Here is a 14,530-nt window from a genome sequence, read left to right on the forward strand (position 1 = left end):
AGGTTGCCCAGCACTTGGGATCTTACAACCACATGTGGTGGAACTGCATGGTGTTTCAAGGTTTTTGGAATTTAATAATGAATGAAGTCTTACTACAAGTCAAGTGGTTCTCTGTGATCCCAGACTAGCATGGTTAAACTGAAGTTTTAAAGGGCTAATTGTTTAAAGAATTATTAATCCTTGTTTTGGTGACCATCAGACAAATTTTGGCTCAAATTTGGAATACAGCTGCCAATGCACTTGTGGAAAAACTAAGCAACTTAGAGACAATACACTAAGGACAATCCTGAGGAAACATAGTGCATTTTTATTCAACACATCAGAAACCGTGACATGACAAAGACACATCCATTGACTCATGGTAATCGCTGGAGTAAATCCACTGAGACAATGAGCATCATATTACCTATTGCATTCAATATTTACACATGATTTGTTAAACACCTGTATATGAATATCTTATGTACATGGGCAAGCAGGGTGCAGGCAATAGGGAGTTATTTTGAGTTAGACCATTTGTCTGTGTTTACTACTGAAAATGCATAGACTATAAAAATAAGAGTGAAAACTGAAAGAGTGGCAGAGCAACACAGGAACAGTGGAAGCTGCCTCATATGGAGTCAGGCCATTGGGCCATCTAGCTCTGTATTGTCCACACTGACTGGCAGCAGCTGCCTGGGATTTTCAGACTGAACCTGGGGCTTTCTGCATGCAAGTCACGTGCCACTACTACTGAGCTACAAACCTTCCCAATAAACAATGATCCATCCATTGTTGACAGCTGTAAGAAAGGAAGGAACTACCTTGGGCGTAAGAAGCAATGGGTAGGATGGGGGGGGGGGGCTTTCTCAGCAGCTGCAGCCCAATTATGGACCACTCTGACGTGTGAACAGCAGTTGGCCCTCTCCCTCATTGTGTTTAGCTGGTCAATGAAGTCCTTTAATTACAGCAGGCTTTTATCATATAATGCAGGTAATATGTTCATTACTTTTAATTAACACAGGAGTAGGGAGGAGGTTTGCTGATCTGTACCTGTTCATCATTCAAACTTTATCCGTAATGGTTCTTGTTTAATTAAATTTGAATGATCTTGGCCTGGTGTGGTGATTTGCAAAAATAATGTCACTGTTTTTGATTTTCCTGACAGTGGCAGTGATTGCGTCTTACATATTGGATATGGTTATTTCCCCACTTCATTCTTACTTCCTTTTTTGCTATTTACAGTGCTGCTATTGTTCTTGATTAAGGTAAAGGTAAAGGGACCCCTGACCGTTAAGTCCAGCCGTGGATGACTCTGGGGTTGCGGCGCTCGTCTCACTTTATTGGCCAAGGGAGCTGGCGTACAGTTTCCGGGTCATGTGGCCAGCATGACTAAGCCGCTTCTGGTAAACCAGAGCAGCACACAGAAACACCGTTTACCTTCCCGCCGGAGTGGTACCTATTTATCTACTTGCACTTTCATGTGCTTTCAACAATGAGCAGGGACCGAGCAACGGGAGCTCACCCCGTCGCGGGGATTCGAACTGTCGACCTTCGATCAGCAAGTCCTAGGCTCTGTGGTTTAACTCACAGCGCCACCCGCGTCCTTTGTTCTTGATTGCCCACCATCAAATAGCCATTGCTCCCAGGCACTTCTACTTTATAAGTTTTAAAATCATTGTCTTTGCATGTGAATGGCACAGATCATCACGAATACACATCCCCCATGGGAAAAACCAGGCATCCAATCATCACCCTCACTCTCCCTTCCCCTTTTTGCAGATGTGGATGACCACATACAGGTGAAAAGTTGGCAAGGGAAGTATTTGCGAGTGGGGATTTCAACCTGGATCTACCCAGCCCTAGTCCATCACTCTGTTTGTCTGCTTTTGCAAAAGGAGCTCTGCTTGTCACTGACTGCTGGGATTAAAAGGGGCAGGTATAAAGCTTCCTTTTTACTTTGAATCAGGTGGCTTGTTGTGACGTTTAGTATCCACAGCATACTGGCTCCCAACCAGCATTCCACTCGCAGATCATGTGCACATAAACAAAAGGACTGTCCTTACGCACCCTTTTCCTGCTCCTCCCCCTGTTCAAAAAGAATTTGCTCGCTAATCCTTCACTTAAGTAATTGGTGTGCAATGAGAGAACTCAGTCTTAAGGTGTGGTAACTTCAGGAATTCATCCTTCCACATTTGTCCGATTCATATGATTCAAATGCATGGCCGCGAAACAGATGGAAGGAGAGCAGAGCCCGCCAGCCAGGAACCATGGCCGTTGCATTGTGGGCTGCATTTTTGCTCCTTATCGGTCACTCCTTCCAACTTGGTAAGTCTTTGATTCCTTAAGTTGGTGAAGAAAAGTTGACTAGCTGTTCTTGGCTCCTAGTGCCTGCACCAGGGATGGGGAACTTGGGGACTCTTCTGGAAGTTGTGGGACTCCACCTCCACCAGCCTCCCAGCTAGGATGAAAGATGATGGGAGTGGTAGCCCAACAACATCTGAATGGCCATAGCTGCGCCCACCCCCATTTCTGGCAAAGAAATAATGTGTCCTGAGGACTTTTTATCTATTTGTAGATAAAGGTCCTTCCAGGGCTTTGCGGGGGGCGGGGATATAAGCTGAGAAGGAAATCCTGTTTTCCAATAAATTCATGCATGCAAGCACAGGAATATGTTGCTTTGATAACACCAAGCAAAAATTGGCAAAAGGCAAAAGGTCAGCCTAGATGAAGTGATGCAATTAGGTAATTTTATGTTCTGGATTTAAGATAATTATGAGAGAGTAATGGAATATATGTGCGTCAATTAATTTTAGATGACCATGTCTATTACTTATATCAAAGTGTGATAAGCAAGAACTATTGAGTTCTGGGGTCCTTATTCTGCTGAGAGAGCCGTGGGTGTCTGCCCCCAAAGCCCTGACCTGCCCACACACTGGTGAGGTGTTAATGAGGACGTATTGGTTCACATAGATCACAGAAACCTCGTTTGATTTGTGCAGCATTCTAGATCATCGTGATTACCAGGACCCAGAATTACAAGGCATTAGGAAGTTGTGCTATATATGCAGGCATTTCTGAGTATTGCAACACAAATTCTGACCTTGGATAAGTCAAGGAAGTGTCCTGCCCTATCATTGGTTTAAGCTGATGGCTGTCAACTGAAATGATCAGCTGATATTTCCTCAAAGGAGAGGGTAAGGCAGGGGTCAGCAAACTTTTTCAGCAGGGGGGCGGTCCACTGTCCCTCAGACCTTGTGGGGGGCTGGACTATATTTTGAGGGGGGGGGAATGAATGAATTTGTATGCCCCACAAATAACCCAGAGATGCATTTTAAATAAAAGGGCACATTCTACTCATGTAAAAACACACCGATTCCCAGACCGTCTGCGGGCTGGATTAAGAAGCCGATTGGGCCGGATCCAGCCCCTGGCCCTTAGTTTGCCTACCCATGGCGTAAGGGAAGGGCTAGGGGGTGTCTTCCTGAAAAGACAATCTACCTGTAAATTGTTGAGCTAGAGGTGGCCAGGAAGGAGGGCGGCAGAAAATAAAGCAGTTCTACTTAGTACGGAGGCAGCCACAGTCAGAGGTGAAATGTGTCAGGAAATTAGAGAATCAGGTCAATGCAAAGAAAAGTTGAAAGCATCAGGATACCTTTAGCTAACTGAGGATTCCCTCTGTTCCAATCTCCCAATCTCCCAAAACTGGTTTCCTCAAGCCCCTATACTTTCAGACCCCATTCCTTCAGGTGAATTCATATGCATTTAGGAAATGTTACCTTCAGGTACACAGAAAAAACTCTGCACTGTTGCTTTAAGAGCCACCTAACCTGTAGAACTGGATTTTTAGAGCTCCACCAGGAAGCTGCGCAGAGCTTTGCTTAATAAAGCTGTTACTTTAACCATTGGCTGTGTGGAGCAACCACCACCACTACCAATACTACTACTACTACTACTACTACTACTACTACTACTACTATTATTATTATTCATTTGTTCCCCACCACTCTGGGCAGCTTCCAGCATATGTCAAAACACAGTAAACATTAAACCTTAAAAAAGCTTGCCTATACAGGACTGCATTCAGATGTCTCCTAACAGATATCTGTTCAACAGACAATACACAGCATACATCTGCAGCCTGCATAACGGGTGGGGAATTGGCCCATTTGGGTGGGGCTGCCCACTTGTAACTCATCTGACATCCGGTGATTCAAAGTTCCTCTGCAGTCCTGCTACTTATTTGGTAGATTTTTGAAGAAGATCTTCTGCATTCTGGTATGAGTTCAAGCCAGATCTGCAAACCACAGGGTGGGCGAGATGCTAGATTCAGTTTGCATTTAAAGGTGACCTTACCCAATCTGCTCTTTCTAAAACACAGCCATGATTCAAAATTCACACTTCTGTGAATTTTGCAACACAGTTCTCCGGCCAAGTTATCGGTACAAAAATGTGTATGTTTCGGTAAAATTAGCAAATGCAACTTACAAACATGCATCATATTAGAGAAAATAGCATTGTAATCACGTTATGTTAGGCTACATTGCCTAGAAGAATGCTAATGAATTTTCATGAGGACTTTTTTTAAAAAGAAGCAAAATGCAAATTGCTATAGAAATGTGGAGAACTTAACTAAATACTGGGGGGGGGGGGAATGAGAAATGGAGAGAAGCCAAAACCCACCCCAACCATCTCATTCTGCATCTGGGCCAGGCTTGAATCCAGCCTTTCCCATCCCCTGAATTCTAATTAAATACAGTATTCATCAGGATCTATCCTTTTCAGGTGAAAGTAGGATATTTGGAGAGCTCTTTCCTTCCAGAGTTCTTGATTTGTTCACTTCCCCCTTCTCATTCATTCTAAGGAATCCTGCTTCCTCCACAAAACGTGACACTAACTTCGGAGAACTTCTACACTTTCTTGACATGGCACCAGTCTCCAAACTCGACCAACAGCACTCAGTATGAGGTGGAGAAAAGTAATGGGTATGCTGACATTTTCTTTTCCAAGAACTACCTCTTTTGAACTTATACTGAACCAGACAATCAGTCCACCTAGCAAAGCATTGTCAACACTGAGGGTCAAACTTGCCAAGAAGTTAACTGCGTGAGTGTAACTAATGTTCCTGGTTTTTGTTATTTGTGCAGCAGTTGTAGGACTGTGGAATGATGGGGAGAGTAAATTTCAGTCTATCCACCCACACTCCCAGTGCCACAGTACTGACAAAAATCGCCACTTGAAAATTATTTAGATTTCAAGGAAGGTCTCTATGGGTGTTAAGAGCAGTTTCCCTTGATGTGTTTTCTGGGGGTGGGGGTGGTGCATAGGTGACAAAGGAAAGGGGCTTTTCAGTTGTGGCTCCCCCATCTGTGCCACTCTCTTTTCAGAGGCCTTCAGGTAAAAACATACTTTTCCTTTCAGGCTTTTGATTGGACTACAGTGATGTTGCTTGCTTTTAGCTAGGTTGCCAATGTTTTCTGCTGCTCTTTTTTCTTGTTGCTCCTTGTCCATTTTTTTTTTTAATGAATAACATATGTTTTCATGTAAATGTGTTTTTTCTACAATGTGTTTTAGTTGTTTATGCTTATGGTCTTAAATATGTTGCAAGCCTTTTGGATGCCTTTGTGAGTAGCAAGAAATGACCATGTTCAATAAATAACAACAACAACAGGGGGTAATTCAGTGCTCCAGGTATGGAGGTACACCATTGGCTCCATCCTGGCCACAGTCTTCCTGAAAGCAGTATCATTTTGATCATGACTGAAATCATGAACGAGAGATTAACTTTCAGGGAAAGCCCTGGCCCAAGCCATGTTGCCGCTAGAGGCAAAACCCCAGATGGCAACCCCTGTGACCTAGCCCTCAGCACCTTCTGGTGGCCAGCACTTGGCCCTGCCGGGTGCTCACTGTTGCTGGGTGCTTGCTCTTTGCTGCTCCTCAACCCCACCGCTGGCACACTCATGGGTGGTAGCAGCAAACCTATACTTATACCTGGGCTGCCCCAAAGAGGGCAAGCAAGAAGAAGGGGTGAGCAGATGATCCTGCCACAGCCTCCCATAAGCCTGCCACTGCAGCTGCCAGAGTTGAGGAGCAGGAGGCAGCAAACACCCAGCAGAGGGTAGCACTCTGCCGCAGCTTTGGGGGCAGCAGCTCCACCTGCGAGGCGGAAGGCATGATGGTGTGGGGGTAGGAGGTGCATCCCCCCGACGAGCCTCTTGCTTGTCTTGCCACTTTGGGCAGTGGTGACTCTTCCTCCTCTCAGGGTGCTGCCCTTCACAGACAGGCTGGTTGTGGGTTGGTGGAACAAATGCTAAGACAAGAGATGTCATGGTACTATTGCATCTTCTGCTTCTAAGTAACAGATCTTATTCTGACTGGATCAAAGAGCCGTCCTGCAGAAGAAGGAATCTCAGAGGAAACCGAAGCTGCCAGCTTCATCTGTCAGACATTTTCAGTTTTTACCAAGCCAGGGTGAGAGCCCAGGATGGAGGCAGATTGTCAGAATGGACCTATTCAGATTGGCTGCAGCCATACAAAGACAGTAAGGAAACTTTTTCTGTTGAAGACTTGAATTGGGTTAGGTGACCATGCGTGTACTACTTTGCAGAAGAAAGGCAGATCCTTCTGAAGGGATGTCCTGTCCATCTCTGGTTTAAAACATAATGTAATGTAAACATGGATTTAATGTAGCACGTCGTCTAGCCCTGACATTCAGAAGAAAGCGTAGAGATTAAAAGTGCTGACAATGGTGAGATTTGAGTTGCTTGTTCTGCCTGGCGCACTGAAAGGTGAAAAGGAACCCGCCAAATGTATCTCCTTCTTTTCCTCTCTCTTCACAGCTGTTGTTGGCCCCCTCATTCTCTCTCTGGCTGCTGCAGATCGTAATGTTACGGTATCCGTCTCTATGCCCCAGATCCTACTGGAGGAAAATGACTCATTGGATTTCACATCCCTTCTAAAGATCCAGATCATCCTCAGTAGTGAAGGGGGAGATTTCCAGGATGTAATGTTGTGTGAAGAACTGAACAGCTGTTGGGTTTGTTGTTGTTGAACAAGACTCTCCCTTTCCTTGATCCCCATTTCCTTGAACCAGGGAGATTGTATTGAATGGGTTCACACAGGGGTGGAGAACCTCAGGGCCAGAGGCTGAAGGCATCCTTCCTTGGCCCTTGAAACTCTGTCCTGGCCACCCTACTCATTGTCCTTGCTTCGCATGCCAAGTGTTTTTGCCTGGCTGGAATGTTTCCCTTAACATCGATAATATTTCTTGCTTGCCTAGATGGAAGATAGTAGAAACTAGCCTATTGTACAAAAGGGGAAGTTGTGTTTGTTGGTCCACCCACTTTTGCCCTGGCCCCACCCAGCACGGGCATATGGCCCAGAAAGTGCTACAATTCTGAATTGTTTAATGGTTAATCCATCTTTGCAGGGGCCTCTGGGAATTGTAGCTGTGAGAGGAATAGGTGGTGTCCTAGTTTTATTTCTTTCCTTTTTGTAGAGGCTAGATTTGGACCAGGGATTTCCTGATCCACAACTCAGTTTCTTAGCCATTAGGCCACAGCAGAAATATCTAATTGTGGTTTTCACTGACCTTCCTCAACATGAATGACCACCAGATCCAATTGGAGTACTGCTCCCACCATCCCTGGCAACTGGCAATGTTGGCTGAGGCTGATGGGAGTTGTAGTCCAACATCTGGAGAGTATTAAGTTGGAGAAAACCTGTTTGCCTATAGCCTTATTGAAAGGCTTCCAGTTTAAAAACTGACCTTAAAAGTGACGCTAGCCTTTTGTTGTTTCTAAGAGCATGGAACTGCTTTGACACCCTATGTGTCTTCTTTCCCAAGATGGATAGCAAACAAAGAAGAATAAATGTAACAAAACACACCTTTAAGAATGTGAAGCCAAATACCAATTATTGCGTCAAAGCAAAAGTTGCCAACCAGCCAACCAAGGAAGCTGTGCGGTGTATTAAAACGCCAGCTAGCTCAACAGGTAAGAGACAAAGAGGCTTCACCCCCACTCACTTTGGACTCGGGTAATCTACGTAATCTTTGCTGTGTTTGTGTACCACCCCAATATCTCAATGTGCGAGAGACTCTAGGGGTGCCTGTGCTTACCCAGGGTTCAGTTTCCTAGGAATAAAGGACAGCAGAGACTGTGCTGTCTTTAGAAGATGTGGTTTTATGTGGCGGCTAACAGATTGAGGTTGAATCCTGACAAGACAGAAGTACTGTTTTTGGGGGACAGGAGGCAAGCAGGTGTGGAGGACTCCCTGGTCCTGAATGGGGTAACTGTGCCCCTGAAGGACCGGGTGTGCAGCCTGGGAGTCATTTTGGACTCACAGCTGTCCATGGAGGTGCAGGTCAATTCTGTGTCCAGGGCAGCTGTTTACCAGCTCCATCTGGTATGCAGGCTGAGACCCTATCTGCCCACGGACTGTCTCGCCAGAGTGGTGCATGCTCTAGTTATCTCTCACTTGGATTACTGCAATGTGCTCTATGTGGGGCTACCTTTGAAGGTGACCCAGAAACTACAACTAATCCAGAATGCGGCAGCTAGACTGGTGACTGGGAGTGGCCACTGAGACCACATAACCCCAGTCTTGAAAGATCTACATTGGCTCCCAGTACATTTCCAAGAACAATTCAAAGTGTTGGTGCTGACCTTTAAAGCCCTAAACGGCCTTGGTCCAGTATACCTGAAGCAGCATCTCCACCCCCATCATTCTGCCTGGACACTGAGGTCCAGCGCCAAGGGCCTTCTGGCGGTTCCCTCATTGCGAGAAGCAAAGCTACAGGGAACCAGGCAGAGGGCCTTCTCGGTAGTGACTCCCCACCCTGTGGAACGCCCTTTTATCAGATGTCAAAGAGAAGAACAACTACCAGACTTTTAGAAGACATTTGAAGGCAGCCCTCTTCAGGGAAGCTTTTAATATTTAACAGACCATTGTATTTTAATATTTGTTGGAAGCTGCCCAAAGTGGCTGGGGAAACCCACCCAGATGGGTGGGGTATAAATTATTATTATTATTATTATTATTATTATTATTATTATTATTATTATTAATAATAATAATAGTTTTGGCTTTATGCGCAATCCCTGGAACATAATCCCTGCGTAAGTTGAGAGTCACCTGTATACTGAAAATATAAAAGTGGGATGGCTGTCTCCTCCACTCCTCTAAATATGGACTAAATTAAGATTTCAATATCAAGGCCGTCAGGATTAGCTATGCAAAGGTTAAACTGCAATGGACCTACTTATTCCCCGGGATAAGCCCTCATTCACAATCCTGATACAATGGTACTTCGGTTTACAAACTTAATCCGTTCCGGAACTCCGTTCTTAAACTGAGGTGCGCTTTCCCTAATGAGGCCTCCCACTGCCGGTGCCCTTCCACCATTTGGATTCCATTCTTAGACTGAGGTAAAGTTCACAAACTGGGACACTACTTTCAGTTTTGCGGAGTTTGTAAACTGAATCGTTCATAAACAGGACTGTTCTTAAACCGAGGTACCACTGTAGAATAGAATGATGTTAATTGAAGAAAGGTTATTTTTTCTCCCAACTTTTCTTACCCCATTTCAGGTGACTACTGGACCCTTTCTGTTATAGTGTTGGCCTCTGTTTTTGGACTCATCCTGTTGAGCGGGGTTGGAAAGACTTTCCTTAAGCAGTACATGCAACTGAGCACCTCAGAAATGGATCTACCCAAATCCTTGGTGAGTAGCAGTTGTTTGCTTCAGCTTGGCACAAATATCAACAGATCTGCATCCTTTTTTGATAGAATGTATGCTTTGAGTCAACTCTCTTGTGGACACATACAGCTGCGGTTGTTGTTGACAGGGACCCAAGGCAGTTTACAGATAAAAATAAGAACAGCTAAAAACATAGAAAAAATAACAATTAAAAACAATTAAACGTGTGTGTGTGTGTGTGTGTGTGTGTGTGTGTGTGTGTGTGTAGAAGCTGTCAGTTCCCCCAAGCCTGTTGGAACAGGCTATTATTCTTACCTGTATCGTCCTTGGACATCAGTGTTTTGTATACCCTACAATTTTAAACCAGTTGCCACCTGTGAAAGTCGCAATCTACATTTGCAGCAAAGTGAGTTGGTAGTGAGGAGAAGAATCCTGAAGTGATAGGATGAACTGTGTCATTTCAGACTGCAGGTGGAAGAAATTGCAGTCTTGAATGCTCCCCTCTGGGTGGGTGGGGGGAATCCCCATGCAAGAATACCTCTAGCATAGCAAGAAGCAAGCTGGAATAGAAGCTTTTTCACTGATGCTTTTATTAATAGGCAATGTTTAAAAAATAATGGGGGAACCTTAATATTGTGGAGCAGCAGATTGAAAAAAAACAACAGAACAAGCAGTGTGCCATGCATGGGAAGGCTCGGACAAATAAGAGAGCCTTCACCTGGCACCTGAGCAACTGGAGAGAGTATTCCACAAATGAGAGAAGCCCCTCTCTATCTAGTCACCACCTGTCTTGCCTTTGAAGAGAAGGACCTCTGATGGACCTCTGATGGACCTATTTCTGCCCATGAAATTTTATGCGGTAGCATACTGCCCTGTTGAATTTCTTCCTGGTTTACATAGGAGCAACAATCTGTTCATTTGTCCACAGGTTTTTCTGAACAGGAATTCATCTGCTCTGATACCTGCACTTCACTTGGAAGCTGATTCCGTAGTTTTCATCTCAACTACTGTGCAGCTGCCCTTGGAAGACGGTCTGCCAACAGAGCAGGAAAACACCCAGATCCAACTGATTCCAGGCAGTTTAGGTGCTCAGGGATCAAGTGACTATTGTCCAAATGGTTTTGATAAGGGCAATGAGGACCCCTCTTGCTTGTCAGTTGCTGTTGTAGACTCCCTCTCATCAGGAGGGCTGGTGAGGGAAGATTATTCAGCTGATGAGGACTACAGAAGTGCTCTGGAGCTCTTGGAATCTTCTGAACACCCATCGCCATCACGAGGAGGATTTCATTTTGGTGGCTTGGAGAAAGTCTCTTGGGAATGCAGAACTAGCTATAAAAGTGGCCAAGTGAGATGGCTGCCTTCATCTGGGGCTGATATTCCCCTCAGCTCTTTGAGGTTGCAGGCTCATCTAGACACACAAGGCCTTGTGTACAGTCCAGGACCTTTTGATCTAGTGAAAGGCTGCAATACCAACCCAGAGGCCCCAGCCAAGCAGGTCACTGAGTTACAGGTGTACCGGGATCAGAGCAGTTTCTTAGACGATGCGGAGCTTCGTAGCAGCTCCAGCCTGGAAGCCAAAGACACAATGGCAATGAGTTTCCCTGGCTATGAACTTCACCCACCCATCCTTTTCTGTGGACCGTAGTTTTTTGATGTGTCAATAAGCAACTGGGAAATGCAGAAACCCCAGCTGCTGTCTCACCTTGCAGGAGAAGGTGGGAGCTGAAGAAGAAAGAGAGAGGTCTGTCCTGACGGGTCTTCAAAAGGGTTACTGGCCTCTCTTTCCCTCCCACTATATCCCACTATATTTTGCTTCCTGACATGCACAGTTCCACCCTCCTCCAGCTCACCACCTCACCCTGATCCCTGGCAACTGATGCCTGAAATGGCTGTTTCACTCTGCCTAATGGTAGGGCAGGCACCGAGGATGGCGAGACAGCAATTTGACTCATGAACCTACCTAATCCAAATGTAGCCATGTAACTGGAGTGCACAAAGGAGAGCCAGAAAATTGTAAGAAGGAGTAATGGTAGAACTCCTCCTTCTCATGTGCCTCATGTGCACTCATCATCTTCCCAGTTCCCATATCAATGTTATAGAAACGGGGGTTCGCTTTTACAGCTGAAGTCCCACTCAAGGGGCTCAGAATTCCCCAAGGTCTGTTCTCAGAAAAATAAAAGGAGACAACAACCAAGTACTGTAAAGGTAAAGCAAGGTTGGCTGCTAAGCCTGATCCTTATTGAATGGTTGGAACAGAGATTCCCCCTCCTCCAACAGGAAGAAGAGCCACAAACAACGTGGGTAGCAAGTTCTAAAACTTCAGAAAGTGTCCCATCCTCTTTACAGAAAGACCACCCAGAAACGTAATCGAAATGTAATAAAAAGGGGTTGTTCTGTGAAATCGGGAGCATGCATGGATTACATGCTTTCCAACTTGTCTATCATGATATTTTATAAATTGCTTGTCTCATTCTGCCATTCATACTTTGGACACATTAACCATTCCTCTAGATATTGCAACCATCCCTGTCTCCTCTTCTTTCTTAGCCTATTCTTCTTGCACTGACTCAGATCTCTCCTTTTATACACAAAAGACCTCCATTTGACAGGTTTCACCTTCTTCTGGCAAGTATCAAACCTGCCAGTTGCCCATCAGCAGTACATTTAGGAGTTCCTCACTACATAGGTGGCTGCTGGGGTCTGATATGGAACAAACGTGGCTCCTCCATTCCCCTTTTGACTCACTATAACATTTTGACATGAGTATCATTCATAAAACACATTATTCGTTCGTAAAAACATCTTATTTTCTAAGAGGAAGGTTATAAATTGATTCTTTCTGGGTGGCATGTGCATTCCATTTACAGCAGATACTACTCTTCCTGGTTGATGCTTGATGGAAGCCGCTGACAGCTCAACAACGGAGTGTTAATTATGTATCTGCACCGTTCTGCAAGGTGCCTGCTGTTGCAAAGAAGAAGCTAGCAAGGAGGGCAAAGGCACAGGTTCCTAAGGAAAAACATGTTTTTTAAAAAGAGTAGCATCTTGGTGGCCATGCTTGTGAACTCTTTTACCTTGGAACAGTTCCTGTGACATTAGTACAATAATGCTTCCAACTTTGCTAGAAGGCACCTAGGTATTCCACTTACCTGAAACAGGAAATTTCCACCATGCTTGGACCTTACCAGAGTTCCACTTTTGTGCAGTCCTGGTCTATTCCTTGCAGTTGTACATAGGAGGGTGTCTCCAGACTGTCTCTTGTGGGAGGGATTCAAATTGTGCAATTAAAGTAGATAAAAGTGCTCTGCCGTCCTTGGCCTGAAGGCATCAATAATGATGCGAGTGGGGGAGTTAACTCTCAAGGATGCACAGACATAAAGTGGCTACAATATTTGCCCAATGCATTTTGAACACACTTATTCAACGGCCCTGCATGTAAGAACAATGAACATACCTTATTGAAACATTTAAACAATATGCAAATATTGTTGAAACTAATATTATTAAAGCAGACCCTTTGTAAATATATGCTGGTTGGCTACATTCTTCCAAATATCAGAGGCACTATGCCGCTCACTGAGGAGAGTGTTGTGTGCTCAGGCCTCGCTTGCACAACGCTCTCCTCAGCGACTGGTGTTCAGTGAAAGAAAACTAAGCCTCCCTTGACTGGGCCAAGGCCCACCTCATCTATCATTCGTTTTCCAGAGTTCAGTCAAATGCCTTTACAAAGGCTTTACTTGGCCAGATAACAACATTACAGTGGTACCTCGGGTTAAGTACTTAATTCGTTCTGGAGGTCTGTTCTTAAACTGAAACTGTTCTTAACCTGAAGCACCACTTTAGCTAATGGGGCCTCCCGCTGCCACTGCTCTGCCGCTGCACAATTTCTGTTCTCATCCTGAAGCAAAGTTCTTAACCCGAGGTAATATTTCTGGGTTGGCGGGGTATGTAACCTGAAGCATATGTAACCTGAAGCGTATGTAACCTGAGGTACCACTGTATAACATTGAGAGTAGTGAGGATTTTGAAGGACGCTTGGTTTTCAGTTCTTATATTGCTTTTAAAAAGTGCAGATTAGGTAAATTTGCCTTTAAATGAGAAACTGGATCAAATTTCTTCCCCATCCCTACTCATCACTGACCCTTTGGGGCTTCTGATTCAACATACAGTGGTACCTCGGGTTACAAACTTAATTCGTTCTGGATGTCCGTTCTTAACCCGAAACCGTTCTTAACCTGAGGCACACTTTCGCTAATGGGGCCTCCCGCTGGCACGCAATTTCCATTCTCATCCTGGAGCAAAGTTCGCAACCCGAGGTACTACTTCCGGGTTAGCGGAGTTTGTAACCCGAAGTGTTTGTAACCTGAAGCGTTTGTAACCCGAGGTACCACTGTATAATGATAACAGCAAAGCATCTTCCCATTATTTTTCTCCTCCTACAACATGATGGGAGTCTGAGGAGCTACCAGGTGTGGCATGAGATTTTATGCCAGCAGCACCTTTTAGGTGTCGTAATGGCAGACCCTCCAAACGTCCCTGTTTTTCAGGGACAGTCCTGGATTTACAGAAGCTGTTTCTGTTTCTGATTTGATCCCAGAATGTTCTGCTTTTTCTTAGGATGTCCCTATTTTCATCAGAGGGTATGGAGTTATGCAACCCCCAGCCCAAGGAGATAAGTAACTATACAACCATTATAAGGCATCTGAAGGCACCCTAGTATAGGGAAGTTTTTTTAGAATGCTTAATGTTTTTTTAAATGCTTTTGTATATGCTGGAAGATGCCCAGAGTGGCTGGGGCAACCCAGTCAGATGAGCTGGACATAAGTTGTTGTTGATGATGATGATGGTGAA

General features: G+C 44.9%; 1 protein-coding gene across 2 annotated transcripts; it reads left to right on the forward strand.

The window, feature by feature from the left end:
- The first annotated feature begins 1,678 nt into the window (after positions 1–1,678).
- On the forward strand, positions 1,679–14,043 carry LOC308578641 (uncharacterized protein). 2 transcript variants are annotated; one of them, XM_081179123.1, is made up of 7 exons: positions 1,679–2,307; positions 4,844–4,964; positions 6,342–6,520; positions 6,819–7,015; positions 7,826–7,973; positions 9,570–9,703; positions 10,608–14,043. In XM_081179123.1, the coding sequence occupies exons 1-7, from the start codon at positions 2,250–2,252 to the stop codon at positions 11,322–11,324; spliced, it is 1,554 nt and encodes a 517-aa protein (XP_081035249.1). In that variant the 5' UTR covers positions 1,679–2,249; the 3' UTR covers positions 11,325–14,043. The 2 variants fall into 2 exon arrangements, with proteins under 2 accessions (XP_081035249.1, XP_081035248.1); XM_081179122.1 differs by having other exon boundaries at positions 1,681–2,307; positions 6,336–6,520.
- Positions 14,044–14,530: the final 487 nt, after the last annotated feature.

The sequence above is a fragment of the Podarcis bocagei genome (genome assembly GCF_964188305.1).
Source record: "Podarcis bocagei genome assembly, chromosome: Z".
Taxonomy (NCBI): domain Eukaryota; kingdom Metazoa; phylum Chordata; class Lepidosauria; order Squamata; family Lacertidae; genus Podarcis; species Podarcis bocagei.